The sequence below is a fragment of the Vicia villosa genome, linkage group LG7, assembly GCF_029867415.1.
Source record: "Vicia villosa cultivar HV-30 ecotype Madison, WI linkage group LG7, Vvil1.0, whole genome shotgun sequence".
Classification (NCBI taxonomy): domain Eukaryota; kingdom Viridiplantae; phylum Streptophyta; class Magnoliopsida; order Fabales; family Fabaceae; genus Vicia; species Vicia villosa.
In genome coordinates this window covers 62,604,532-62,630,898 of record NC_081186.1, presented here as the reverse complement: position 1 = coordinate 62,630,898, position 26,367 = coordinate 62,604,532, and the positions used below count along the sequence as shown (strand labels likewise).

The window sequence follows — 26,367 nt, the reverse complement described above, 5'->3', positions numbered from 1 at the left end:
TATATGAACTTGATATGTTTGGAACAAGATATTTTGTAATGTTTTGACTGTGTGATGGGAAATCACTTGAGAACCTTATGTTTTGATGTAATGTTTTGAACCTGATTAACTTTATGTTATGTGTAATGTCAAAGTTATGAACCTGATGATCCTTATGTAATATCAAAGTTATGTGATATACCGCTTATGAACCTTATGTAATGTCAAAGTTATGTCAAACTTATGCAGGAGCAGGATGCTAAATTATGCAAAAGTTATGTTAAAATTATGCAAATGTAATGTACTGCATGTGAACCGAATTACATGTTATGTCTAATTCTAATGTTTTAAACCAAATTATAGGTCACTTACAACATTTGTTAAACCAAATTATAGGTCAAACTTATACACATAGAACTTCAAAATGATAGGTCACTCGCAACATTAATTAAACCAAATTAAAGGTCAAATTTGTGCACATGAAACTTGCAAAATTATAGGTCACTTACAACATTACTTAAAAACAAAATTATAGGTCAAACTTACAAAATTATAAGTTACTAACAACATTAATTAAACCAAATTACATGTCATACAATTTTAGAGTTTATTGGCAAACAGACCTTAACGGGAGAGATCAATTTTAGAGTTTATTGAAAGAAATTTTTGAAGAAATTAAAATTAAAAATTTACATATTTACGAAGATCTCTGATATATTTAACCCTTTATTTTTATCATTAGTGTTTTATAAAAAAAAATACTACCACATATTTATTTTATCTAAAAATATATTGAAAAGGTAAAAAGAATTAAATTAATCAAAGCAGGGTTGACCCATTAATCAATTGTGTTTAGCTAATGTCACTTTTTTTTTTATCATTTTTAAGGCTATGTTTGGATTGATGGAAGGGAGTGGAATGAAATGGAACGGAATGGTATAAACTTATGTTCCATTGTTTGGATTGATTAAAAACGGATGGAATGGAGCGGAACCGGATGGAATGCATTCCATCCCATTCCATCACTTTCTGTCATTTTTTATACCCTCCGATTTGGGCGGAATGACAAAATGTCTCTATTCCGTCATGCAATACCCAAACAATGGAATGTCATCTTTAATCCATTCCGCTCCGCTCCGTTCCGCTCCATTCCGCTCCACTCCATTCCGCTCCGTTCATTTTACTCTATCCAAACATAGCCTAAAATAAAAAAGTAAAGAAAACCTAACGAAGGAATTCTGTTACAAGACACGCTAAACCCTTTCTCTCTTCTCAACACCGTCATTTCACCGCCTTTCTTCGGCAACTTTGCTTCTCATCTTCTTTTCGCCGTCTTTGCTTTCATTCACAACACCATTACATCAAATTGAAGCAAAGCAAGGTTAATCACAGGTGTGCCATTCTCCAAATATACCCCAATCTTTCTTTGCTGTTGTTTTTAGCCAATAACACTTGGCACGTTGTTATTGACAGTGCCAACTTTCTCATCTTGAGGGAAATTTTATTTTTGTGCAACACAATGGAGAAATCACAACACGAAGTAGACGAAAACTTCCCACTCTTCAAACCATCTCTCAAACCCTCAACAAACTCTTCACCCGCCGCCACAATTATCCCTCAAAACAACATCATTACCCATGAAAACCCTAACTCCATCACCGAAAACACCGCCACTTTCTCCGAGCTCGGACTCTCGGAATGGGCGGTGAAAACCTGCAAGGAACTCAGAATGTTGGCACCACGTCGCGTGCAGCAGTACTGCATCCCGAAGATTCTAGAAGGCCGTCATGTAATCGGAATCGACGAGACTGGTAGCGGTAAAACGGCGGCGTTTGCGCTTCCTATACTCCAGCGTCTGGCGGAGCATCCGTTTGGTGTGTTTGCTCTCGTGGTGACGCCCACTCGTGAGCTTGCGTTTCAGCTGGCGGAGCAGTTTCGGGCCCTTGGTTCCTCGCTGCGACTCCGGATTGCGTTGATTGTTGGTGGTATGGATATGCTTAGACAGACTAAGGAGTTGGTTGCTAGGCCTCACCTTGTTATTGCTACTCCTGGAAGGATCAATGTTTTGCTCAAGGATAATCCGGAAATTGCGCCTGTTTTCTCCAGGACTAAGGTAATGATCATGATGGATTTGGTGAATAGTTTGTTGTTTCCTTAATTTGTTTGTGTTGATGCTCTTGTTTTGATGTGATAACGTTGTTGATTTTAGCCCGATTTTGTATAAGAAATTTAATTGAGCACATATTGCGAAACACTTGTATAGGCTATAAGTTATTTTCATGGAATCATTAATAGTTTATGGAGATAAACTGCGGAGGGTACACGGATGTTGTTTTTCAAAATCAGAGATAGTTCATCAACATACAAACAATTGGCATAGCATTTGGTACTTCGTGTATGTTTGGTTTGGCTTTTGGAAGAACCAAAAGCAATTCTAGAGGTGTAAGTGATTTTGAGGTGTATGGTTCTTCTAAAGTAGAATTGGTTCTAACTTTAGAATTGATTTTACTTGAAGCTAGAATTTGTAGCTTCTGAGTTTAAATGTGATTTTTACACTAAAATTTGTTGTTCAACTCACTTTTATATATGTATCCAAATATAAATCAATTGTACTAAACTCAATTCTACTAAACTCAATTCTATTAAAATCAATTCTATCAAAATCAATTATGTCCACCGCAAATCCAAACACACACGATCAACTTCCTGAGAAGGGCCTCTATTAAGTTTATCTCCATAAACTCAACATGTTTGTTTCTATAAGCCATCTCAAATAGTCACATAAGTCCTAAACTGAAGTAAGCTAATCCAATTAGAATCTCTTTCACATGTTTTAGTAATCAAAATTGGATACTTTACTTGCATGATTACATATTATAAATCTTCAATAATGTATTTCTTTGTTTTAAAACATTATAAATAGATTAAACATTGCTATGATTATGCTCTAATTGACACTTGCTTTTGTAGTTTCTTGTCTTGGATGAAGCAGACCGGGTTCTGGATGTTGGGTTTCAGGACGAATTGAAATTTATCTTCCAGAGCTTACCAGAAAGTCGGCAAAACCTATTCTTTTCTGCAACCACAACTAGTAATTTGCAGAAGTTGCGCGAGCGTTATCAAGATAAGCTGTATGCCTTCGAGGCTTATGAAGGGTTTAAGACAGTTGAAAAACTTACTCAACAAGCTGTATTCATCCCTAAAAAGGTGAAGGATGTATATTTGTTGCATATCTTGTCTAAAATGAAAGATACGGGAGTTCGGTCTGCCATTGTCTTTGTCTCCACTTGCAGGTATCTCTCTAGATGATGATTTGTTTTAATTTTTCATATACATTTTTTGTTGTTTGTATAATGGTACACTACTCATTTTTCATCTACCTACTATCAGTTTTCTAGCTAATATAAAAATGAGTTTCATTTACTTGTATGATATCCTAAGACAATTATAGACATTTTTTATGCTTTTTATTCTTTTCCTCGCCATCAATAACTAAGCTTTTATTCTTGCACATTGGAAAAAGTAAGTACAAATAAGATAGGAGTATAGTTGTTCTGAGTCATGCTTGCTTACACTTGGGGGTGCAAGTTATCCCTAAACTAACATATTATTCTAAGCAATTATGTGTGTACATTTTATCTTGTAGATACTCTTTAACTGTTCCCAAATTGCAGAGATTGTCATCGTTTAAATTTAATGCTGGAAGTGCTCGATCAAGAAGCTGCAGCTCTGTATTCATTCAGATCACAGGCTCAGAGGCTTGAAGCACTTCATGACTTTAAATCAGGAAAGGTTCCTATATTACTAGCAACTGATGTTGCTGGCCGTGGTTTGGATATTCCTACAGTTGACCTTGTTATTAATTATGATGTTCCAAGGTTACTCTTTCTTTTCAAACTCTGCTATTTTATTTGTACGTCTTCGAGGCATTTGATGTAACATATTTTAACCATTCAACCGCAGGATTCCGCGAGATTATATACATCGTGTTGGTCGTACTGCAAGAGCAGGTAGAGGGGGACTTGCTTTGAGCCTTGTCACCCAGGTAAACACATTTTATTTTAGGTGTAAGAGGAAACGTTTTAGTTTTTATTTTCTGTTATCACTTTTACAGGATTTACAAAACTTTCACATGTTTTCAATCTGTTACCTATTTTCAAGGAGTTGTGCAGATAACACTAGAACTATAAACCCGGTGAAAACAGAAAATATTTTCTCAAATTAAATGGAACCGTAAAGATCACTTTCTATTGTTCGAAATGAAATCATTTTAGGATTCTGATATTTGTTTTGCACTGATTTCCTTTTGTCATCAAATAAATTTGATATTTGCAGAATGATGTTGATCTCGTTCGTCAAATAGAGGCCCTTACCAAAAGGCAACTTGATATGATTGAATACAAAGAAAATGAGGTGCTTTCTCTCATGAAAAAGGTATGTTTTTATTGGTGTAGCTTGTTCACCTAGCGTATGAATTGCAAATTAGATTTTATATCATTGTCTCTTCTTGAGTGTGGCTTGTTAATATTATAGGATTTTAAACTTGTCTGCTTTGATGCAATGTAGGTTTTCAGTGCTAAAAATGTTGCGAACATGAAGATGATTGATGATGGGTTTGAAGATAAAGCGAAAGAGCGGAAAAAACAGAAACTGAAAATGCTAGAAGAAAAAGGATTATTAAAGCAAAGAAGTAAGAGAAAGAGAAATAAAGAATTTTCCAAGAAAGGAAATAAACATGAAAAAGTGGAAGTGGATGCATCAGCAGATATAGCATCACTAAAGAAAAGGAGTAAGAAGAAATTGTAAATTATTATACCTAGGAAACAATTCTTAGAATTATAATTTCTTTAAACACAGGGATTTTGAAGAGTGCTTCTTATTAAGAAAAGTGGAGGTATATTTTGAAGAATTGGACAGAGAGGGAGCTAAATCATTGTAGTGTTGCATATACATTTCTGTATCTGTATCATAAGATTGCAGATTTTGATTTTGTTAAATCAGAAGATATGGAGAAATCCTGAAACTAATCCCTCGAATAGATTATGCAAATGATGTGCAATTTTGGCTAATCATGATACTATTGAATTATGTTATTAACAATGTTAAATTATTAACAATGTTTTTCCCCTTAGAATTATGTTTTATTTTGTGGTTTTGATTGTGTATAATATTAAGGCTATGTTTTTCCTTTTTTTTGAGATCATTAGATATTGATTATTATCTTAATTAACTTAATATTATATTTTAATGATTAATTAAATAAATATAATAATATATTTGTCTCTCTAAAAATTTGCATTTATTTATTTTATTATTTTATTGTATTTAATACTACACAATTATTCATGTCACAATTAAATTGAAGTAAAAGGATAAAAGTGAAAATAATGTTATATTAATGCTTTCTCTTGTCTTTCTTCGATGTTTTGAAGAGAAGGAAAAAAAGTGGGTCTCATGCTATTTACTTCCTTTTCACCAATTTCATTCATATGCCAATTAGAAGAATTGTGTTTTCTCTCCTCTTTCTCGCCTCCATTTCTCTCTTTCCTTTTTATGATGTTCCAATGACACCCTAAGTAAGTATAACAAATCAAGTCTTTAGTCAATATGCAATTCAATATTCACAATTGGTGATTTAGTGGTGTTTTGGCCTTAACTGAAAATGAAAGAATCTACAGTGAGAATAGAATATTGATCATGTCATCCCTTTTATGAGTGTGTTTTCTCGATTTATGGGTCTTCGGCTGCCCTTCAGTGGCGTTTTAAAATGGAAGTTCTCAAATATCAGATGGTTGTCCCGTCGCAACTTGATAATGCGAGTTGGGCATATGTGAAAGTCTTCTAATATTTGTGTGAATATTTGAATGGGAGACATTCTCTGACCCTTTTCTTCCATCTCTTCAAAGTCCAACGTGGCGATGTGACTCAATCACGAGGTCGAGGCTTAGTTTCTTTAGTGTCGACCGTCTGTGACTTCAGGATGTTCTTAGAAAACTTGAAACATTTTGAAGACTGATTCTTCCTAGTTACCTCTTATTCGCCTAACAGCACATGCAACGGTATGCACAGTAGGAGATGGAGCGGGGTAAATATACCAAATTGTTTCCGAAGTACTGCAACGAGGGTCATTTCCATCCAAACGCCCTTGGTTTCTTTGTTATAAACTCGCTTGTTTACGATATTTTGACTTTGCTAATGACTATCTACATATTTAATAAGAATGAGAAGACGCCCTGCCTTTCTAGGTGGGGAATCTAGTCGGCGCCAACTACAACGGGTCCTTCAACTACTTCATAGTGGGCCAATGCTTCTCAGCTCCAGGAATCCTCTGGGAATACTGATGCTTTAAATGCTTCTCGGCGGCTGTTACGCACATCAGACCCTCCTCCTTCTACATAGTCGATTGGATCGAATCTTCGTCCTTATAAAGAGCATCGGACCTCTTACTCAGAGGAAGATTGTTCCTACTTAGTTAACCTGATCGGGCGTGCTCTTGAGGAGAAATTAGCGACTCTGGCACATTATACTCGTCGTGCCTCAATCGCTCTGGCCATTGGTGGAGTTGGTCGTTGGGACGCTCTCTCGTCTGACCAGCAACGCAAAGAGAAGCATTAGTTGGAGGAAAATGTTCAAAGCCTGACGTTACAATGGGACTCCTACCTGCAAGAAATATAAAGAGATTCTACTTCTCTTACCAGATTAGGTGATGCTTTATGTCAGGTAACTATTTTGGTGATGGGTGCAGCGAGGAATGACAAGTCTCTAGCTTCTTCCTGGGCTATTTTGACATATATTGAGGCATCTCTTCTGGTGGTTCAAAGTGATCTAGAGTTACTGCGTCTTAAAAATTTATTTTTAGCTCAAGATTTAAATGAGAATTCTACTACTAGCTTTGGGTTGTTTCAGAGTCTTTTGAAAACGCATTGCAGCAAGTGGATCATTCTCACCATCTTTTGCATATTTTGAGGAAGCAGGTTCATATGGATAAGATGCTCTAAGATGGGAAGGTCATTTCCCTAGTGGGCTAGCCTTCTTTTCATTTTTTTAGTCACATCCTGTCTAAAGTATATTTGTCATGAAGAAATAGATATTTTTTATTTTACCTGTATGAGGTATGTTTGTTTGATCCGAATGCGGAGTTTTAGATTCAATGTGAACTTATGAGGTCTTCCCTTGAAGCTTATTGAACGTCTCTAGGATTGTTCCCAACCAAAGGCTGGTTCCCTTTCTTTAGCCCAAGTGAAAATCCGGTCCGAGGTCGACGTGTATTCAACCCAATATGGCCCCTGGAATGGCTAGCTACCAGAAATGGTGGACCCCTATTGCTATTTTAGTGGTTTCACTATTTTCTATGTGTGTATGTTTCACATTGCAGGAATTTGATTGTTATAGTCACATATGTGTGGTGTTTGTGACAACACCCCTGAGTCTTAGTGATGGGGCCTTGAACTCGTACCTTGAACTCGTTGTTACCTTACATAATCATAAAGAAATGAATGTTTCAAAACTTGCAATATTTTAATAATAATTGGGAATTAATCCTACATCCGAGAAAGCTGATTATAAAGAAATAACTTCAACGCGAATATAAAAAAAACATAACTAGGTGGACTAGCCACCACTTATTCTTCATGTTCTGTTTCTCATTAGATCTACCACTTTAGGAGTCTGGACATTCATGATTCTAAGATGGCCGGTTAGGGATCTCTTGTTGATTTAAATTGCCTTGCCTTCTCCTTGGTTTAGCTACAGTACTTGATATATTTTGTTTGCTCCTTCGAGGTCGACATTGATTGTGACCAACTCTCGTTAAAGATTATGGTAATTGAGCTTAGGATGGACCGATGAGGCTACAATGTCCAAAGTGACTACGAAGGGCCTTCAAAGAATACAATTGTAAACACTTCTACAGGTAACCACGAGCTCATGGATCGGACATCCTTCCCCGATCCTACATATGTCATTAATTGGACATACCCCTATAGACGAGTTGTTGTACCACTGAACCCCTAAAAATCTGAGCCTTCTTACAACCATAAACTTTCTCTTTCAAAGCCTATATTTTGAAACAACTCAGAATTTGGGAGACAACAAGGGGAGGATTTTCTTTGGGATTACCCCAACTTTCTCACAATTTAGGAACCCTAGCATTGGCTAGTCAGGGGTTTTAGCCAACGTACCTTCATCCTTCTTATGGACATATAACATCTCAACGATCTTTCTTCTTGTTGTTCTCTTGGACAGTTATTTACTCGAGGTGCCCCTCAAGTTATAGTAATAATATATTGTTATTTCCCCTTGTTAGCTTCCTTATCTTTTCCATTGATTCCAGCATTCACCACTTTTGAGGGGGACTTACTCTTGGGCAAGTCTTCTCTTTTTATTTTTCATCCCTTCATGTATTCGGACAATTGGCCTCTTTTATAAACCTCATAATAGAATATTTCAGCTATATGCAGTCATATTGTTGTGGTCATGGCCCCTGTGGAAGGGACAATACTCTGTCTTGTCTGTCCGAGATGATTCTCTTATGGGAAAAGGGGCTCTAATTCCTCCCTTTCAAAATTTTGTGTTAGCACACTCTTGATAAATATTCCCTAGATGCATTTAATGGAGTGTATTTATCGTATCATTCCCCTGTATGATTTATCCTTCCTTTGATGAGACTCATTCATCGCCAATCGGCTAGAATTGGTGTCGGCATTGTCGAACCGAGTTTTTCAACTTTTCCTCGAGGTTGACAAAATTGATAAAAGATTAAGCCATGCGCCTCTCTTCTCCCCATATTTTGTCCGAATGTGATATCCCTCACTAGGCCGTTCTCGAATATCCAAAATTTGAGCCCTTTTGCGGTTCCCTCTACTTCCACAACCACCTGTGTGAATAGGTCGATGTAAGACCGTAGGCTCTCCTTTTTTTCCATTAGTGATCCACTCAAGCCAGTTACTATCGTTGGCTTCCTTTTCCATAAATGAAGTGGGTAGTGAATCTCTCGCAGAAGTCAGTTCAAGACTCAATACTTTTGTATGGTAAAGCATTGAACTATAGTATGGTTGGTCCAATCAAAGTTAGCGCGAATAGTTTACACTTTTAGGCCTCATAAGTGTGGAAGTAATTCAACCGTTTGTTGACAAGTTTCACGTGTTCGTTTGGATCTCCCTTCCTTTTGTATTCACCCATCTTAGGAGGATTTTTTATTGATTTCGGTATTATGTTATCCAAAATGCGGATGCATAGAGGATGCTTATGCAAACTCTTTGGCAACTACTTCTCTAACCAATCCTGTGGAGGAGCGTGATTGTCTCGCTATCCCTCTAAGCTTTAAGAAGGACTTTGGTGTTTTCTTTTTCTCTTGGTCTCTTCTCAATGTGGTTGTCTCAAGGATGGCGGCTTGGCTTCTCTTTGACACAGCCTCTTGTGTGATGTTTCCTCGTGGAAGTGTGTTGTATGGGATTTCTTCGAGACGAAGCAAGATTTCCTCTATTGTCTGTGAATTCTGTTGTCGAACGATGTTGTACATGTTGCTCAACAATTCATTGGCCCCTTGTTTCCCAAGGTTAGCATGAAACAAATGGAAGGTAGGTAAGACTTCTGGATGTGAAGTTGGTGGTGCTAGCGGAGATCTGATTAGAGGTATTAGAGTAGATCCAACAATATAAGAATCGTGAAGGAGATATGGATGTAGAGGAGTATATGCTACTTGATTCGCAACACCTTTCGGAGGAGGTAGAGGAGGTTGTTGATCACCATTTGAGCGGCGGCACCAGCTATACGTGGTGCAGAAAAACGAGTATCTTTGGATCCATCCATTACTAAGAAGTTTGGATGTCAAGAATATGAAAATTTTAGAAATCAAAGTTGATACGCTACTTGATTAGGTCGAACACGATGGATCTTCGTGTTCGATTTTGAGAACTCTTGATTCAATACACTGGATAGGCTTTAAACTGACAGATCGATTAGAGAATGTGCGATTCGTGAAAAACGCAAGAATCAAAAATTGATTTCCACAGACGGCGCCACTGTTCCATTGCGGAACGATAATTGATTGGTGAATAGGTGGTTATGATGAACTGTGGTGGATCGAAGCTTCAACGCTCAAGTCAGGTACACAATTTCAAATTCAATTTTTATTTACTCTTCTCCTTCACATACTGACTTGAGCGTTGAAGTGTTAATCTTGTACCTCCATTACAAGATTAACACTTCAACGCTCAAGTTAGTATGTGAAGGAGAAGAGTAAATAAACAATATAATTTAAATTTGTATACCTGACTTCTCCGCGCACATTCTTTATATACTAAGGTGATTGTAAGAACTTATTATTTTTTTATCTTAGAGTTGGATCACATGTATTCTTCCGTAGGATATATCTTCTGTGTTGAGAAGGTTTTAGCCAAATTGCAACTCCTTCTGAATAGTCGACCGATGACAATTATGATCGGTCTAAAACAAGTTTAATATAATTTGAATATATGAATCAGTTTATTTTTCACACACCTATTGTGTATAGAAGGCACTATTCTTTTATATTTATTTTCACTTTATTTAGAATGGAGTAATTTTTAACATTATTTATTTTTATTATTTATTTTTAAAGTAAATATACATTCTAAAATTAAGTAAAAATCTCCGAAATTATTTCATTAATAAAAAATATATACTGTTTAAAAATAAATATAATAAAATAATATTATATTTGTGATTTGATTTATATTAACTAATTATATAATATATTGTGATTCGATTTGGTTATATATTTAAAATTAAAATAAAAAATCTTAACACATATTCCAACTACATTATTTTTTTCGATAAAGCTGATGTATTTTTTTATGGAATCTCTAACATATTTAAATCTTAAACCTAACTAATTTGAAACCACAATCTTTTTCAATGAATAAAATCGTAAAAATCGGGTTGTCTTTAAACATTACCAAATTTTTAAAGATCAGATGTTTTAATGCACAAATCTTTTCTATAACTATTATAACATTAGTTTTATTTGTGAAGATATATTAATAAAATCCATTAGTTTATATTTAGAAAAAGTAACAAATGCTTCTACTATTTTAAAATATTTTTTTATATTTTTTTATTTTAGCAGGTGCTTATAAATACACTTTGTTACTAAGGTTAATCTTCACTCAAATCCCATTCTCTCTCTACCCACTGCGAAACCATGGCAGAAGAAATTTTATCGCAGATGAACACACTTTCCATCTCCGACGATAAACAATCATCTTCCGCAACCGCAACGATCTCACTGGTAACAGCCGACGACACCGCAACCGCAACAATCGCCGACGACACCGCAACTGCAACGATTGCCGATGACGACGCCGCAACCGCAACGATCGCCGAAGCCGCAACCGCAACGATCTCACTGGTAACGGCCGACGACATTACTTTCACCGTCAAACCAGCCGTCGCAAACGAGATGGAAACGGTTCAATCCTTCATATCCGAGGCCGATGGCAAAATCACAACCATTCCTCTTCCCAACATTTCCAGCCACGATCTTCCATACATAATCGAATACTGCGAGAACAGCGTTGCCGGTAAGATCACGAAGGAGTTTGAAGGCGAGTTTGTGAAGAAGCTGAACAATGAAGAGGTGAAAGAGCTTTTTCTTGCTGCGAATTACTTGAATGTGAAGAAGCTTTTTGAATTTCTGAGTCAGGAGATTGCGGATCGGATACAGAACAAGAGTGTGGAATACGTGAGAAAGTATTTTGGGATTGAGAGTGATTTTACGGTTGAGGAAGAGGCTAAGCTTCGCGAGGAACGTGCTTGGGCTTTTACTGGAGTGGATCCTGATGAAGATGAGGAGTGAAATTAGGGTTTATGAATTAGGGTTTTTTTATTGAATGTTTAAATTATGAATTGGGATTAAAAATGTAATTTCACCCTAATTATGAGTTTAGGTATAACACTGAATTGTGTGAATTTTTGTTTCTTTCTCTATAATCATAAATAGCAATTATTCTATGTGGTTTAAAGTTTAAACTCGGATGTCCATTATCTCCCTATCTTTTCATATTATGTGTTGAAGTCATCTTTAGTTTACTAATCAAAAGTCAGGACATGGCCTTATTCATGATTCGGCTATTACTAAAAATTCTCATGCTATATCTCATCTTTTCTTTGTTGCTGACAGTCTTATATTTTGCAAAGCCAATCAAGATGAAACAAAAGAGATCCATAATATTTTCGAGTCATATCATAATACTTCGAATGATCGGTTCAAGGTTCAAAGAGACAAAGAGTGGCTTTGGGCACTCTAAAAAATAAAGATACTATAAACAATGTGACGACCATTCTTAATTTGCAGCATATGTTGAGTTAGAAACAAATAGATTTTTGATGAAATTTCTTTATATATTACAAGCGGTTGAAATCGTCCGAGTGAGATGTGACGTTATATATTACAAGCGGTTGAAATCGTCCGAGTGAGATGGGACGTGTTGTGCGTGCAGTCTTTCGATTGAAATCGTTGAAGGTTCACTTATTTTGCAACCTTTTTGTTTGATGTTCGCTTATAGGCCCCTTGCTATGTACCATACAAATAGCATAGAACACAAATAAATCAACTTCTTTTAGACAAATTTGGTTTTCATTTGAAAAAATTACAAAATATTTCTACACAAAAATCACATCTTTTAATTTAATAAATAGTGTTCTTAAAAACACTTGTAACATTTTTATTATTTAAAATAATTCAAGCTATGTGATATATAAAAGTGAATGAGTAGGGGTGTCTGGTTTGTTATTTTTAAAAATCAAATTATAATTATTTATAAATTATTTAAATGGTTAAGATTAATTTTTGTTGTACAAATGTTTTAAATCGATTATTTTCTCAAAACTATTTTTAAATTCTGATAAAGTGGTTATTTTTATTTAAAATCAGTTTTATATTTATAATTCAAATATTTTTAAAGAACCAATTATTATTATTATTTTAAAACTGATTTTTAAGGCTAATTTTTTTTTATAGAAAAAGCATGGCATTTCGGATAAATAGCATATTTAAGAAAAAATAGTAGAACTCAAAAGTTAACAATGTAAAATATGGTTTGAATTTCTAAGAAAAAATCACTGAACCTTTTTATTTGAATTTCTCATTTTGTATAGTAAATCTCATGATCCTATATTCCTGTCGAAGAAAAATCACTGAAACTTTTTATTTGAATTTCTCATTTTGTAATCATAAATAATTCCAATTGTGCACTATTCTGTTTCCATTTAAGAAGCATAGAAAATTTGAGGTAAGTGTGAAGAAAGCATAGCATAAGAGTAATTTTGTTTTCCTTTTATAATTCACTGTATCATAATACTAAGTGTTTCTATTTGATGTGTTATGTTCTCAAGAATATAAAAGATAAAAAGAGAAGTTAGCAGATTTCATTAATAGTGAGATAGAATTGTGTGTAGATGTAAATATTATCATTTTTAATTTTGATAAATCTGAAAAGTTGATTAAATCTAATGGTAAATGTTTTAAGTTTGGCGACTTAGTTAACCCCTCACCCTAGACATCACCATGGTTTGATTCTAAAAATATCCTAGAATGCACAACCCTACCAACAAATAACAGAGTCAAGACAATATTATTTTGGGTGATAAAACATCGATCTTAAAAACTCTTTAATTTATTACTTGGGGGAATAAAAAACTCAGACACCAATCCCTCAGTTAAGAATCCAGTAATTAACAAAACAGATATCTGGACATTTCACCAGAAGCATTTCCTGCAATTATACAACTAAAGGTGGTTTAAAAATCGAAAAGCAAAATTTCTTATTAACCCAATGCTCAACATTGAACATTCCCTAAAGTGTTTGGAAGTTTGTCTCTTGCAATTTTAAATGTAATACTGCAAGTGAATTGTGCATCTATCTCAGACATATGCCACCCTACAGTGGGCCTGGGAATGTTCCATTCTCGCGTTGCTCGTTCCATCGGTCAACCTGATGCATCAACAAATTAATGGAAAATGATGTTAGATTGGACAAGAAAGCTATGTATAATCGGTATGAACAGAGAAAACACGCTAGAAAGTTATTTGTGAAATGATCTAATTAAGTGCATGTTTGGTTTGGCTTTTCAGCCACCAAATCCACGCCCAAGATGTGTTCCAGCCGTGATTTAGTGAAGCTACAAAAGGTAGCTTTTGAGTAAAAGTGTCTTTTAACCGTGATTCTCTAAAACTCACCGCCAAACCAAACAGAGCATAAGCCATTGAGGAAAAAAAGGATATAGGAAAAGGATTCAAACTTATATGCATTGACCCGGTGGCAACAGCTACTGAATGGAATAGTTACTGTAAATATGAAATATTTCAAATATAACGTTGATTTCACCTACAAGGTTTGCTTAATTTCTAAATGTGAAACAATAGACCAAGTAAAATGCTACAAAATTTACTACAATAGAAGTTATTAAGAAAGATAATGCAATTAATGATTCGGATAGAAGGAATTCTCAACGTTGACAATTGCCACAAAGGTCAAACAGAGCACTGAAAAACGTATTTTAATTGTGAAAATTCAGGCATGTGTACCATGGTAATTTCAGTTCCAGGGTTCTAAAACAAGAAATGCAAAAACCAAAAGTAAAATAAAATTGCCTAGCAATTTGAGAGGGCCCAGTCTCTCCCAATAGTCCCCAGCTAACAATACCCTAACTTGTCTCCTCCCCTCCCCTCATGATTATACTCTCTCATTACACTGATCCACACACCAATATTACTAGCAATTAGGCAGTAAGTTACGCAACCTGATCAGGCACATCACACATATCATAATTTGGTTGTGTAGTCAAACTCAATGCTTAGTTAAACAAAAGGGCATATCTAGAAATTCACAGTTCCCTTCATGAGTCCTAAAAACTGCCATGAATCCTAAAGACTGCCTTAGGTATGTCATTTTCTATCCAGAAGGGGGAATCTGATGGTACCCAGATTTGAATGAATAAACTTACTCAATTCAACCCATTGTGAGCACTGAAGGGTTGAATGCTTACAAGTTACACCTATTTAGAGACTCTAGACTCTCCTCAAGAGTCAAGACACAACTCAACTGCTGCCTAACTCCTAATCTGCCTTCCTCCCCCGCTGTATAACAACTACCCTGTTCCTTTCTATTTATTTTCCTGGCCTAGATGGGCCTTGTCAATCCCATGCCCATTTCGCTTCATTCTATAACACAAATGAACCAAATTATTATTCTCCTATCACCTTCCTACCCCTTTATCTCTCAATGATCAAATTTCTGAAGCCATTGCACCAGTTTCCCAAATTTGATAACCAATCCAATCCTATAACTACGGAAGTCCCTCCGTACTCCATGAAAAAGAAATCAAGTTTGAAACTTCTTGTATCTTCATGCAAAGTCTTGCAAATACCCTATTCAAAATATTAACGGGTATCTTCTACTTTAAATTTCCACTCTTACGATAAATTCTTCAAGATTAAATTACTAGTTGTTCCACAATTCACAGGCACCAACACCCTCTTTTCTACAATATGTCCATGATCAAGGATTGGTTATAAGCTAGTCCCTCCTTACTTTAAAAAGGATATCTAACAGGTCTAGTCCCCAATTTCAACATTTCCCCCACACCCTAATACTCATCCTAACCTTATACCCAAACTTATTGGTAAACCCCACTTCTCTCTGAACTTCTCATGCAATTCAGTCTGTGCCAATCTCCTACCCAACATGATTTCTTCTCTGCATTGACTCTATCAATGCTAAATCTCAACCCCTTGCTAAATCTGAGGAGCAACCGCCTACTTTGGCTGGACTCCACAAAGGTGATTCCCAATTCCTTCCACACTTACATCTCTGTGGAGAAGAGCTCTTTTCTTCATGCAGCAATGTCAAGACAATCAACTTGAATAAAGATTTTGTGTCATGCAATCACTGTTCCCTTGAAGGGGACAATCAGCTAGTAGTTCAAGAGAAGCCATTCCAAATATCCATTTATATTTTACGAAAAAGCTTGAAGGGGACAATCACTGTTCCCTTGAACTCCTCACAAAGACTAACATATTTAATAACTATAATATTAATTATATTGGCAATTTTCACAGAAAATATTTTTTTGATTTAGCATAAAATCAGATATCATGTGAAGTGGAACAAAAACCAAAGAAAAGCTAAGTTGTACCAAACAAGGTGGGCAGATAGGCCATCAACACATAGATATTTGAGATTGGCAACGGCAAGACAACATATCTGTAATTAAATTTTGTTGGACAGGCAGATCCTAGTGTCTAGCCAATAATAAAGAATATTGATAATTAAAAATACATACCCATTCGCCAGGGCAAAGAGCACGATAATACTTGGCAAACTTATCACATTCTTGTGCATCGTCTCCCTTTGCAGCAACACATCTGCACATGAATTTCAAAAGTTAAAACAAAAGAATGGTGCAACTTTACGGTGTATGCGAACAAGACACTCCATAAAAATAAAAGCCAACAAAGTGTGACTCACCGATGATATTCAATGTATCGGGTGAAGCAATGCCTTGTTTGATTAGTAGTTGGAAAACGGAAATCTACTGGAGCAGTCTCTAGCTGGAAAATAAATGCACAAATATCAAAATATTGAAAGGATCAACAACTTCACTTATGATGAAATCAAGCAACAGATTCAGATTGATGATTCAGGTAAATAAATGACACCTTAATTTCAGGTTTCTCTTCAGCTTCCTCTTGATCACCAGAACTTTGATCGACAACAGTTTCACTGCTTGGCTCTATATTGCTTTCTTGGACAACAGTTTCACTGCTTGGCTCTACATTGCTTTCTTGGACAACAGTTTCACTACTTGGTTCTAGATTGCTTTCTTGGACAACAGTTTCACTGCTCGGCTCTAGAGTGCTTTCTTCAGCTTTCTCAACAACAGCTTCTGCAGAAGTAGCCTCCTTTGGCTTTTCAACTTCCTCGACAGCAACAGGTTTTTCAACTACCTCTACTTTGTCTTGTTTGTCCTTCACATAGTATTGCTGCAAGTCAAAAACATTTTGGTCACTAACTTCACCTCAAATATCACATAACATTAGAAAACATATATTGAGCTGACGAAATTGAAGGAAAAAAATGCCATCACTACCTAACAAAAAACACAAACTAGCAACATATCATACCAATTCTTCGTATAAATAAATAATATAACATCCAAAATGTATAATGACAAGCAACTTCTCTACATAGTTAAATAGTTATAGACTAGAGAACTGCTCCCACTATTATAAGTAAATATTCACTTTTCAGATGCATTGAATAACCAATGCATCTAGGCTATATATCGACCAGATACATCGATTATTCAATGGATTTAAAAATAAATTTTTGCTAATAATATTGATCAGAGGGAGTACACATAAGCAAAACTTGCGAACTTTCCGGTGCAGTATTATCTTAGTATCCAATTCTTCAACCATTTTCCTATTCTCACTATCTAACTCATACAAATGGCAAATTGAAGCATAATAGAATATGATTCAACTAAACACTTACATGGACACCAAACACAACACTAAACCATGAACACAAATAATAATTACAAAATTATAAGTGATTAAATGTAACTGTGTGTGTCTATCTCCCAGGCAATAACACAAACCACTTTAGCACCGACATCTCTGAAAAAATGTGTGATGTGTAAGTGTAACTATATTAATTTATTCATTTCTTTCAAATTATTCCGGATGTCGATGTCTCAGTGTTGTGTGTTTCTGGTGTATGTGCTTCATAAACACAAACACACCTCCAATCGGTAGATGACGTTAATTATACAAAAGACGTAAATATTTAGCGTGCTTTCATGATATAGATCTGGATTTAGAATCATCGATATGTATTGAAGATTACAAATTTTCTTAGACTAAGTTAAACGAATTTTACATGACAGAAATGTAATTGCGAAAATCAAGATCTATCATAAATCACTCGGAATTGTAAAATTAACGAAATCAGCTTTTAAAAAAATCGATTCCGAAACTAAAAGCGAGTCGAATTGAAACGAAGATCTGCAGATTTGAAAGCAGAATTGAAAATTGAGAAGTAAAAAAGGAAGAGAGATTGTACCTCAGCGAGAGTTTGAGATTTGTCGGCAGTTTCCGCCATTGATGCGAGAAAGAGTGGTTATGCAGGCGGCTGCAACACAGGTGAGGGATTTGGGTCAGGACACAAAGTGATGTTAGGTGAACTTACGCTGTATTCGGGTTAAGATTTATTCTTTATTTATTTATTATATAAATTATTATTGAAAAGACAAACAAGTTTTTTTTTTTTTGTTATAGAACTACTCTCTCAATTTTTATAATAAAAAAAATTTATTTTTAGATTTATTTAATAACGGGTGTATTTGATCTAAATATAAATCAAAAAATATATTAGTTATTTAATAAATTTAAAAAATAAAAATAATTATAATAAATAATAGAGGCAGGAAGTTCAATGCGAATAGATGATAATAGACTTATTTTTTTGAAAGAGAAAAGATAAGTTGACACCTTTTTCTTACACTAACACTGTATTTTTATGCATATAATACACAAATTTTATTTTTTAATAATTTATTTTGTCATTTGTCATTGTTAAAATCTACTGTACAACATATTGCGTTTGGAAAATGAGTGTCAAAATATGCCACTTTATTAGATATGTTTCTTTTCTCTAGGATAAATCGTCCAATGCGGGAAAATAGAGAAGTGACGGGTCGGTAGTTCTCAACGGGGCAAAAGAAGTTATAGGGAGGTTAATCACGCTCATATGAATAATACACCCTCAATAATAAATCATAAGCAAATTTTTCTTTTTAGATTCACTAAATAATTAATGTATTTGGTCTATATATAGATCAGATACATCAATTATTCAATGAATCTAAAAATTAAAAATTGTTTATAATTTATTACAGAGGGAGTAGAGGATTAACTATCCACTCCCACATCCTCTTGGTTGTGGATGTTATTTCCAAGTGGCCTAGGATACAAGCTCAGCATGGTTATAAATATCTCAACCCTAAAATTGAGAAGGGACAATCACATACTCACACAAAAACTACATACACAAAACTTTTCACCCCCTATGAGAGCTAACTCTAAACCCTACAACATTCTCTAAAGTCTCTGACAGCCCTTAACCATTAAGGGTTTTCACATATTGTTCTTTTAGCGAGTACAATTAGTGCCCATTATGGGGCCCCGATAAAACTGACATAGGCCACCATAACAACCCCTTACAGGAGTATTGTCCTCACATTCAACCTCTATGACCATCATCGTGAACAAAAAGACAACAATTCCAACCAACGAAGAGTTTGAAGGAGAGGTAAGCGACATAACAGAGATGTGTGTTGTTATGGTCGATCTGCGTCGCCAAAATCAAACTTTAGAGGACATCGTTTTACATATCCAACAACGCCAGTAGGAGGTAGATCCTACAACGAGGTGGAGACGCAAGACCCCTAGCCTGTCTCAGACGAGATATGGGAAGCTTCCATTCGAAAGAACTTTAATTCATTGGCTAAGTTCGATGGGCACAACTACCCATATGGACAAGTCACCTCATCAACAGGCAGATGGCCATTATTGGACCCCTAACTCTTTAAAATGGAAACTCCTCTCTAGAACCTTCAAAGACACATCCTTGAGGTGGTATATGGGCATACCTCAGCTTGCTATCACTAGTTATCAAGACTTGTTGAAGAAACTAGTCCACCAGTTTGCAGCAAGCAGGCACAGAAAGATGGTCTCCGCCAGTCTTTTCAACCTGCGTCAAGGCCCCTCTGAATCTTGGAAGGAGCACCTCACCCACTTCAACAAGATGTCAATCAAGGTAGTCCATTCAAACCAGGAAATGTTTGTATGAGCATTTTAGAATGGACTCGAGAAAGGACACTTCAATGAACTCCTCGCTGAGAGGCTAGTGGCATCCTTGGATAAAGTAATGATACACGTGGAATGTTACATCAAGGGCTAGTAAAGTAATTCTGAAAAGAAGGTCTGAGATGGAAAAGAGTAAACCTCTAATATTAACAACTCACAACAATCACAAAGGAGTCAGTACATATTGCATGTTAAAGATAAAACAACATTCAAGCGAAATGGAAAACCCAATGAGAGGTTTTGCGCCTTTGAACACTTGTCGAGAATAGATATGGAGAGAAGTCCTCCACATGCATAACATCCTACAACCATCGTCTTCAAAAGCAAGCGTTATAGGCCTGAATCTATCAGTTGATGGGAGTTCCACAAATTCAAGGGACACCATACTGCGGACTACTATCAGCTCAAGAAGAAGATTGAGTACCTGATCCAAGAGGGTCACCTAATGAAGTTTGTCAAGGGCAACTACGCTCGAAGGCCAAGGGCACATATCCTCCAGAATTATAATGGTCACTTTCATGACCTTCAACGAAATGGTCACTTTCAATCAATAAGTCCAACAACACAAATAAAATTTGTTTTTGTTGTTATCTCTTTTGGGTCAAATTTTGCAAAATGGAGTATTTTAATACACACATTGCTGCCACACAATTAAATGATTTTTATAAGAAGAAATTAGCAAGTTTGATACTAATACATATGAAAAGGAAGTTTCAAAATAAAAATATTACTATGTGTGGAATGAAAAAAAAACTTATTCAGATTCATTTTCATGACAAAAAGGAATCTACTTACAATTTCCTCGTTAACTATGCGTGCAACCTCTAATGTTTACTCTACTCCTCGCTTTTGTCAAACTTTCTTCCATTTCTCATGGCGTGGTGGTTCAGATGGACGCGATCAATAGTTAAGGAAACATCATCCAAATCTTTTTATGACTATTGGGTTTAATATACGATACCCCCTGCCAAATAAGCGAGATTTGATTTCCCCCCCCCCCCCCCTTAATTTTTTTTTTATTCCCCCTTGAGAAACCCAGATTCCAAATGATGTCCCCCCTGATGCTGACATGGCTAGGGAATCTTCATACTTGGCATCTCTTAAATTTTTTGTCTGATGAATTGGCATTCCACGTGACATTTTTAAATTTTTTTATAATTTTTTTTGTCTGAATCTTCATATCAACTCATTCACTTAGTTTGTTTTCAATTCATTTTAATGTATGTGTGTTGGTTTTATAAACACCCACTTGCTCTTTGTATCAAATGATGTGGGACTCAATTTGTTACTTATCACCATCTTTTTCTCTTTTATTTCCTTTCAATTTGTTACTGCTTCAGTCATACCACAGAAGCAGCATCATTTAGGCAATGGAACCAGGAGGTATATGACACATGCAATAGGCTGAATGAAATCTTCTCAAAATCATGCCAAGTATTGCAAAATATAAATAACAGAAGCAACAGAATTTAAAGAAAAAAAAGCAACTTAATTAACATTTATAATCTGGTCAAGATGCATCTAACATCATATCTACCAAACAAGCATTGCCTTAATTCTCCATATACAAAAGGTGAGAGACAAGTGTCGTATTGAATTGATGTTCCTCACATCTTGGCATGTTATGAAGGCATGTTTGCATGCAAATATAAGTAAAAATAAAAGGATCAACATCACAACTTCCATATCACCGCCAAGAAGCTGAATGATAACGCCACCATTTTAGTGAAACCAATCAACTCCCACTACTCATTACTTGTTTATTTAATTTTCTGCTAATGTTGTTTTATTTTACCATATATGGTTAGGTGATGGTGATGAATAGAGTCATGCAACTGTGTTCATGATTTCAACTCCACAACTGTGTTCATAATTTTTTGAAAAACATTGTGGTAGCTGGATACTCATCCATGTCAACCTTGACAGTACCGAGACTCTTTTTCCACTGAAGCTTACATGGTGTTTTGCTTACGCATAATAATGTAAGTGATAAAAATATATTTTAGCTGAACATAAATATTAAATTAGAAAAGGGAAAGAATTGTATTGGTAACTATTATATTAGTTTTGATAATTCATAAAGCAGCTCAAGCCTGGAAATTTGGTGTCATTGACATCATACAAGTAATAACTGGTTGTCATGCGATTTCATGTAGAAGGAAATTTGGTACTGTATTCTCAATCACCTCATGAGACTCATTGTCATTTTCTTCATCAACTTCCCTCCTCCAATGTTTGTGGAAAGGTAATATGATAATTGTCACTCTCTTTTCCTCGGCCTAATGGCAAACATCCTCGTGCATTATTTGATAGAGAAAAGATGGTTGTAGTTGATCGGACCATAACCCTCCCCAATTGACAATACGCCTGAAAAGCCCCAGCAAGACGGTTGTACCATTCATCACGGTTGGACCGGTTGAAGAAAGGAAAACCACTTTTGCGAGCTCGTTGAACCATGATGATGGAAGATGAACATTCTGTGAGCTCAACAAGGTGCATGATGAAGACTTTGAGGAGGGAGTTTTTGGTGCTAAGTGTTGATTCAATAAGGTTTATGAAGACTGTGAGAGTTCTTGCCCTTTGAAGGTATGAATTATTTCAGAGGTAAAACAGGAAACTAAAGCAAGAGGTAAAACATTGCATGGGTAGAGTAAATGATAGAGTCCCACATCAAATTTTGTAACAAACTTATCAATGTTTATAAGGCAAACACACACTAAGCATTTGAATTGAAAATGGACTTAAGTATATGGGCTAAGTGAAGGTATTGTGCTTTAAGCCCATAACTAATATTTTGTAAATTTAATTTCATAAAAAATATTATCCAAAATTATAATAAAACGTAAAAAGGAATAATAAAAAAGTAAATAAATAAAAAAATTTAAATAATGCCACATGGAATTTAAAAATTAAATAAATAATTCAACTAGACGCCATGTAGGAAGATTCTTGATGGAATAGTGACACAGGGTCTATAGCGAAGGAATCTTCATTTGTCAAGGGGGGAATCAAAAAAAATTTTAAGGGGGGGAATATCAAATCTCGCTTATTTGGCAGGGGGTATCGTATATTAAACCCTTTCTTTTTTCATTGAACATTTTCTCTTCAAGCTTTTTACATCCTCCATGAGACAATGTATGTGGATAAATTTTCTAGCCACATTTTCTTTGACTCTTTGCCTCTTTTAAAAATAGTGAAAATTTCATTAGATGATCAACATGTGCATATATTTTTAGATGATTAACATGTGATCTCTATTAGTTTGGAACTAAATACCAACACAAAGTTGGATGCAAAAAAGAAGATTTTTGTTTGAAATGCAACATAAATACTTAGATATGCAGGTGTTTAAGTGTTAAAAAATATAACTAAACTTGTTAATGAAATAAACATGGTTATATTTCAACTAATCTTGAGTTCAGGATAATTTTGATACTCGACAAACTTCTGCCAATCATCCTCTAAAATAAAATTGTACTTGACCTTAGGATGAACAAGATCATGCTTGGGCATTGAAATCTAATATGTCGTGAGTTGTATCTTAAATCTCATCCAACACTCACCCGCATAAGAAATTTATTTTTTCTTTAAAGTTGAACTTTTTGAAACATCAAAATTATCCTACATATAAATTAAAAAATTGATATTAGTATTTAATAATAAAATAAATAATAAGATCAGAACATAAATGTTAAAATTAATACCCCAACATTTGTTCATCCATATCTAGAATAACTCCCTCTATATGTGATGCAATTGGAGCTATTATCACTTCACTATGTCAAATCAATCTAATATTATTTTGACAAATCCCTTCACAACATAGATTATTTAATATTTCTTCTTTTCTATGTTGTTTCAAATTCACACAAGAAAAACTAGGACGATAATAAATTCCAGTTGCTTTGATGTTAGAATTTATTCCTTTTGACATTTACACCATATCATTTGTCATTCTTCTTTCGATTGTCATTTGTATTTCTTTCATAACTATTAAATGATTTAGTCGTCAATTGCTATGATAGTTTCCAAATATGTATTTTTAGATTTCTATGGGATGCTTTAGTATTCTTGTTGGTAGTATCTTGATCCAAGTGCACGTTCTTGAGATTTTCTTGTATAGATTGTACATATCGAGTGATAATCTTGTTTTATTTGGAAAAAAATCCTTGTTTGAATAGCCTGTTAATTGTGTTTTGGGAATTGTTGTTGATGTTGATTAATTTGGTGTTTTTGTTGTTGTCTTAGATGAGGTGGTTGATAAATATTATTGTGAAAATTGTTGTTGATTTTGATATTGTTGCGGTTGATTAAAATATTGTTGTAGTTGGTTATGATATGAATGTTGTGGTTGATTTAAGTACTGTGCTAATTTTGGTAAGGTTATTTTTGGTATTGATTCTAGTACTTTAATTTGTCCTTGATTTAAACATTGACCAAAATTTTCACTCCATTTGAAATTTGAATTATTTATCCATGATGCTATGTAAGTGCTAGAGAATGTATTTATAGCCATATTATTCATATCACTTTAAACAAAAATCAGACTCAGTAAAAGGTATGATTTGATAATAAAGATTTTGACTTTATTTAAAAATAAAAAATAAAAAAGGTATTTAGACTTACTAGAAAAACACGAGTTAATTACAAAATCTGGTGTATAATATCTAAAAATATGAATATATAGTATATCTTATCGTATCTATACGATTTTAGAGAAAAGTAATCTAATTCTAATTATTGGTATATGTACAAAAGGGTTCGACTAATTTGTGCTCCAATGGCACATGTTAATGATACTTTTAATAGAAAAATTGACTAAACTAAAGTTGTATTTAAAGTTTCAAAAAATTGATTACACGTATTTCAAGAAAATATTTTTACAAATGATTTATTAAATTTATTCTCTTGGGGCACAAGTTAGCATTTCTCTATACAAAAATTCTAATTTTGTTTAAACTCATCTCAACCAAATCATCTCACTCTTAGAAATTTTTTATATGTTTTATTTTATTGATAAAAACAAAGAAGAATTTATACAAGTTATAAAAGAGATACAAATTTTTTGTGATGATTTTTCTTTAATTATTATTATTATTTTCTTAATTAAATATCCTATTTTTTTAAAAAATTATATAAATTTGGCTTAAATGCAATTTTGGTCCCTCTATTTAGTGTTTTTTAAATTCTTAGTTCCCATATTTCAAAACTCAGTTTTTTGGTCCCTGAACTTTGCTTCACTTGAAATCTTGTTGGCCTCCCTCCAATTTTGCATATGCGGCAGTGATGACTAGAATATAAAAATTATTTTTAAAGACCTGAAATGAATGACTAGGATAATTTATTTTTTATACATTTTTAATTTATGAATTAATAATTTCAATTAACTTTTTTTTAGAAATGTATTTGAAAATTATTAAATACAAATTTTTTAAGAAGAATTGTTTTGGGCTTAAGGCCCGTGTACATGGTACTTCTTTATAACTCAGAAACTTTTGATAAATGGGTTGTTGTTAAGTGCCAAAATGTAGTTATTTTGTATATATGTTTTGTTGCACTTATCGATACTTTTTGTTAATACCGTTGAATAATTCCCCGTTTTATGCATAAATACATATACTCTGTGAATAGATATGCTTTCATACTCTTTTATACTTTTTGATAGTTTTTTACTCTTTTTGTAGGTATTCTTGCATATTTGGAGCATGAGCAATAACGTGTCGAAGACACGGCTTCAAACGCGCGATTTTGAGCGGCGGAATCAATTCATTCGGCGAATAAAGCTCAAAATCAAAGAATAATAAATCACCAATTTGGTTGATATGTTGTCATTGTTAGATAGGAAATTGAATAAGCTTTCCAACGCTTCGAACCGGGCACAAATCGGAGTTACGGTTCTCAAGTTACGTCATTTTTACTAAAAGCTATTTTTTTCAAGTCCGCGTGTTGGGCGCGGTGCGTGCTCCTGTGCGCGACGCGCGCTGGACAGAACTCAAAATTGTATAAATAGGCGAAAATCAGATTTATTAGGTTATGTTTTGGGTATTTTTGAACCCCAACTCATCCTAGGTCATTTTTGGGTAGATTTGGCTTGGAAACACCATTGGAGCTTGCAATCGGATGATCAGAGGTCGAATTTCTCATCGATCGGAGTTGACAAACCAATAAATGTTTGGTTTCTCTTGTTCTCTTCTCTTTGTATTTCTCTTTTGGTGAGTTTGTATGTAAATACTCTAAACTCATGGATGTTTGTTACTCTTTGTACTAGTTGTATAATATATTTGCTTTACAAATCTTAATGGGTGTTTTCTTGATCTTTTTGCTTGAATGCTTTAGATTTGTGTTGTTGTAGAAATAGACATAACAAATCTTGATTAGGGGGGTATCTGTTAGCTTTTGATTCTAGACATAGGATTGGGGTTAACATCCACATAATATCAGAGTTTAATGTCTCTGTGTTGTTTGATCGGTTGAGA

The 26,367-nt window shown here is 34.5% G+C and overlaps 3 protein-coding genes across 3 annotated transcripts; 2 read left to right on the top strand and 1 right to left on the bottom strand.

The window, feature by feature from the left end:
* The first annotated feature begins 1,213 nt into the window (after window positions 1-1,213).
* On the top strand, window positions 1,214-5,048 carry LOC131620644 (DEAD-box ATP-dependent RNA helicase 36). Its single transcript, XM_058891777.1, has 7 exons — window positions 1,214-1,371; window positions 1,453-2,092; window positions 2,950-3,272; window positions 3,654-3,857; window positions 3,943-4,024; window positions 4,315-4,413; window positions 4,546-5,048. The coding sequence occupies exons 2-7, from the start codon at window positions 1,499-1,501 to the stop codon at window positions 4,783-4,785; spliced, it is 1,542 nt and encodes a 513-aa protein (XP_058747760.1). The 5' UTR covers window positions 1,214-1,371; window positions 1,453-1,498; the 3' UTR covers window positions 4,786-5,048.
* Window positions 5,049-11,113: 6,065 nt separating this feature from the next.
* On the top strand, window positions 11,114-11,988 carry LOC131617300 (SKP1-like protein 14). Its single transcript, XM_058888619.1, has one exon. The coding sequence runs from the start codon at window positions 11,162-11,164 to the stop codon at window positions 11,813-11,815; it is 654 nt and encodes a 217-aa protein (XP_058744602.1). The 5' UTR covers window positions 11,114-11,161; the 3' UTR covers window positions 11,816-11,988.
* Window positions 11,989-13,618: 1,630 nt separating this feature from the next.
* Window positions 13,619-18,243, bottom strand: LOC131620643 (cytochrome c oxidase subunit 6b-1-like). The gene is made up of 5 exons (XM_058891776.1): window positions 18,087-18,243; window positions 16,679-17,002; window positions 16,488-16,570; window positions 16,303-16,384; window positions 13,619-13,952 (listed from the first exon to the last, which is right to left on the bottom strand). Exons 1-5 carry the CDS (start codon window positions 18,123-18,125, stop codon window positions 13,899-13,901), a joined length of 582 nt encoding a protein of 193 aa, XP_058747759.1. The 5' UTR covers window positions 18,126-18,243; the 3' UTR covers window positions 13,619-13,898.
* Between the last annotated feature and the right edge of the window lie 8,124 nt (window positions 18,244-26,367).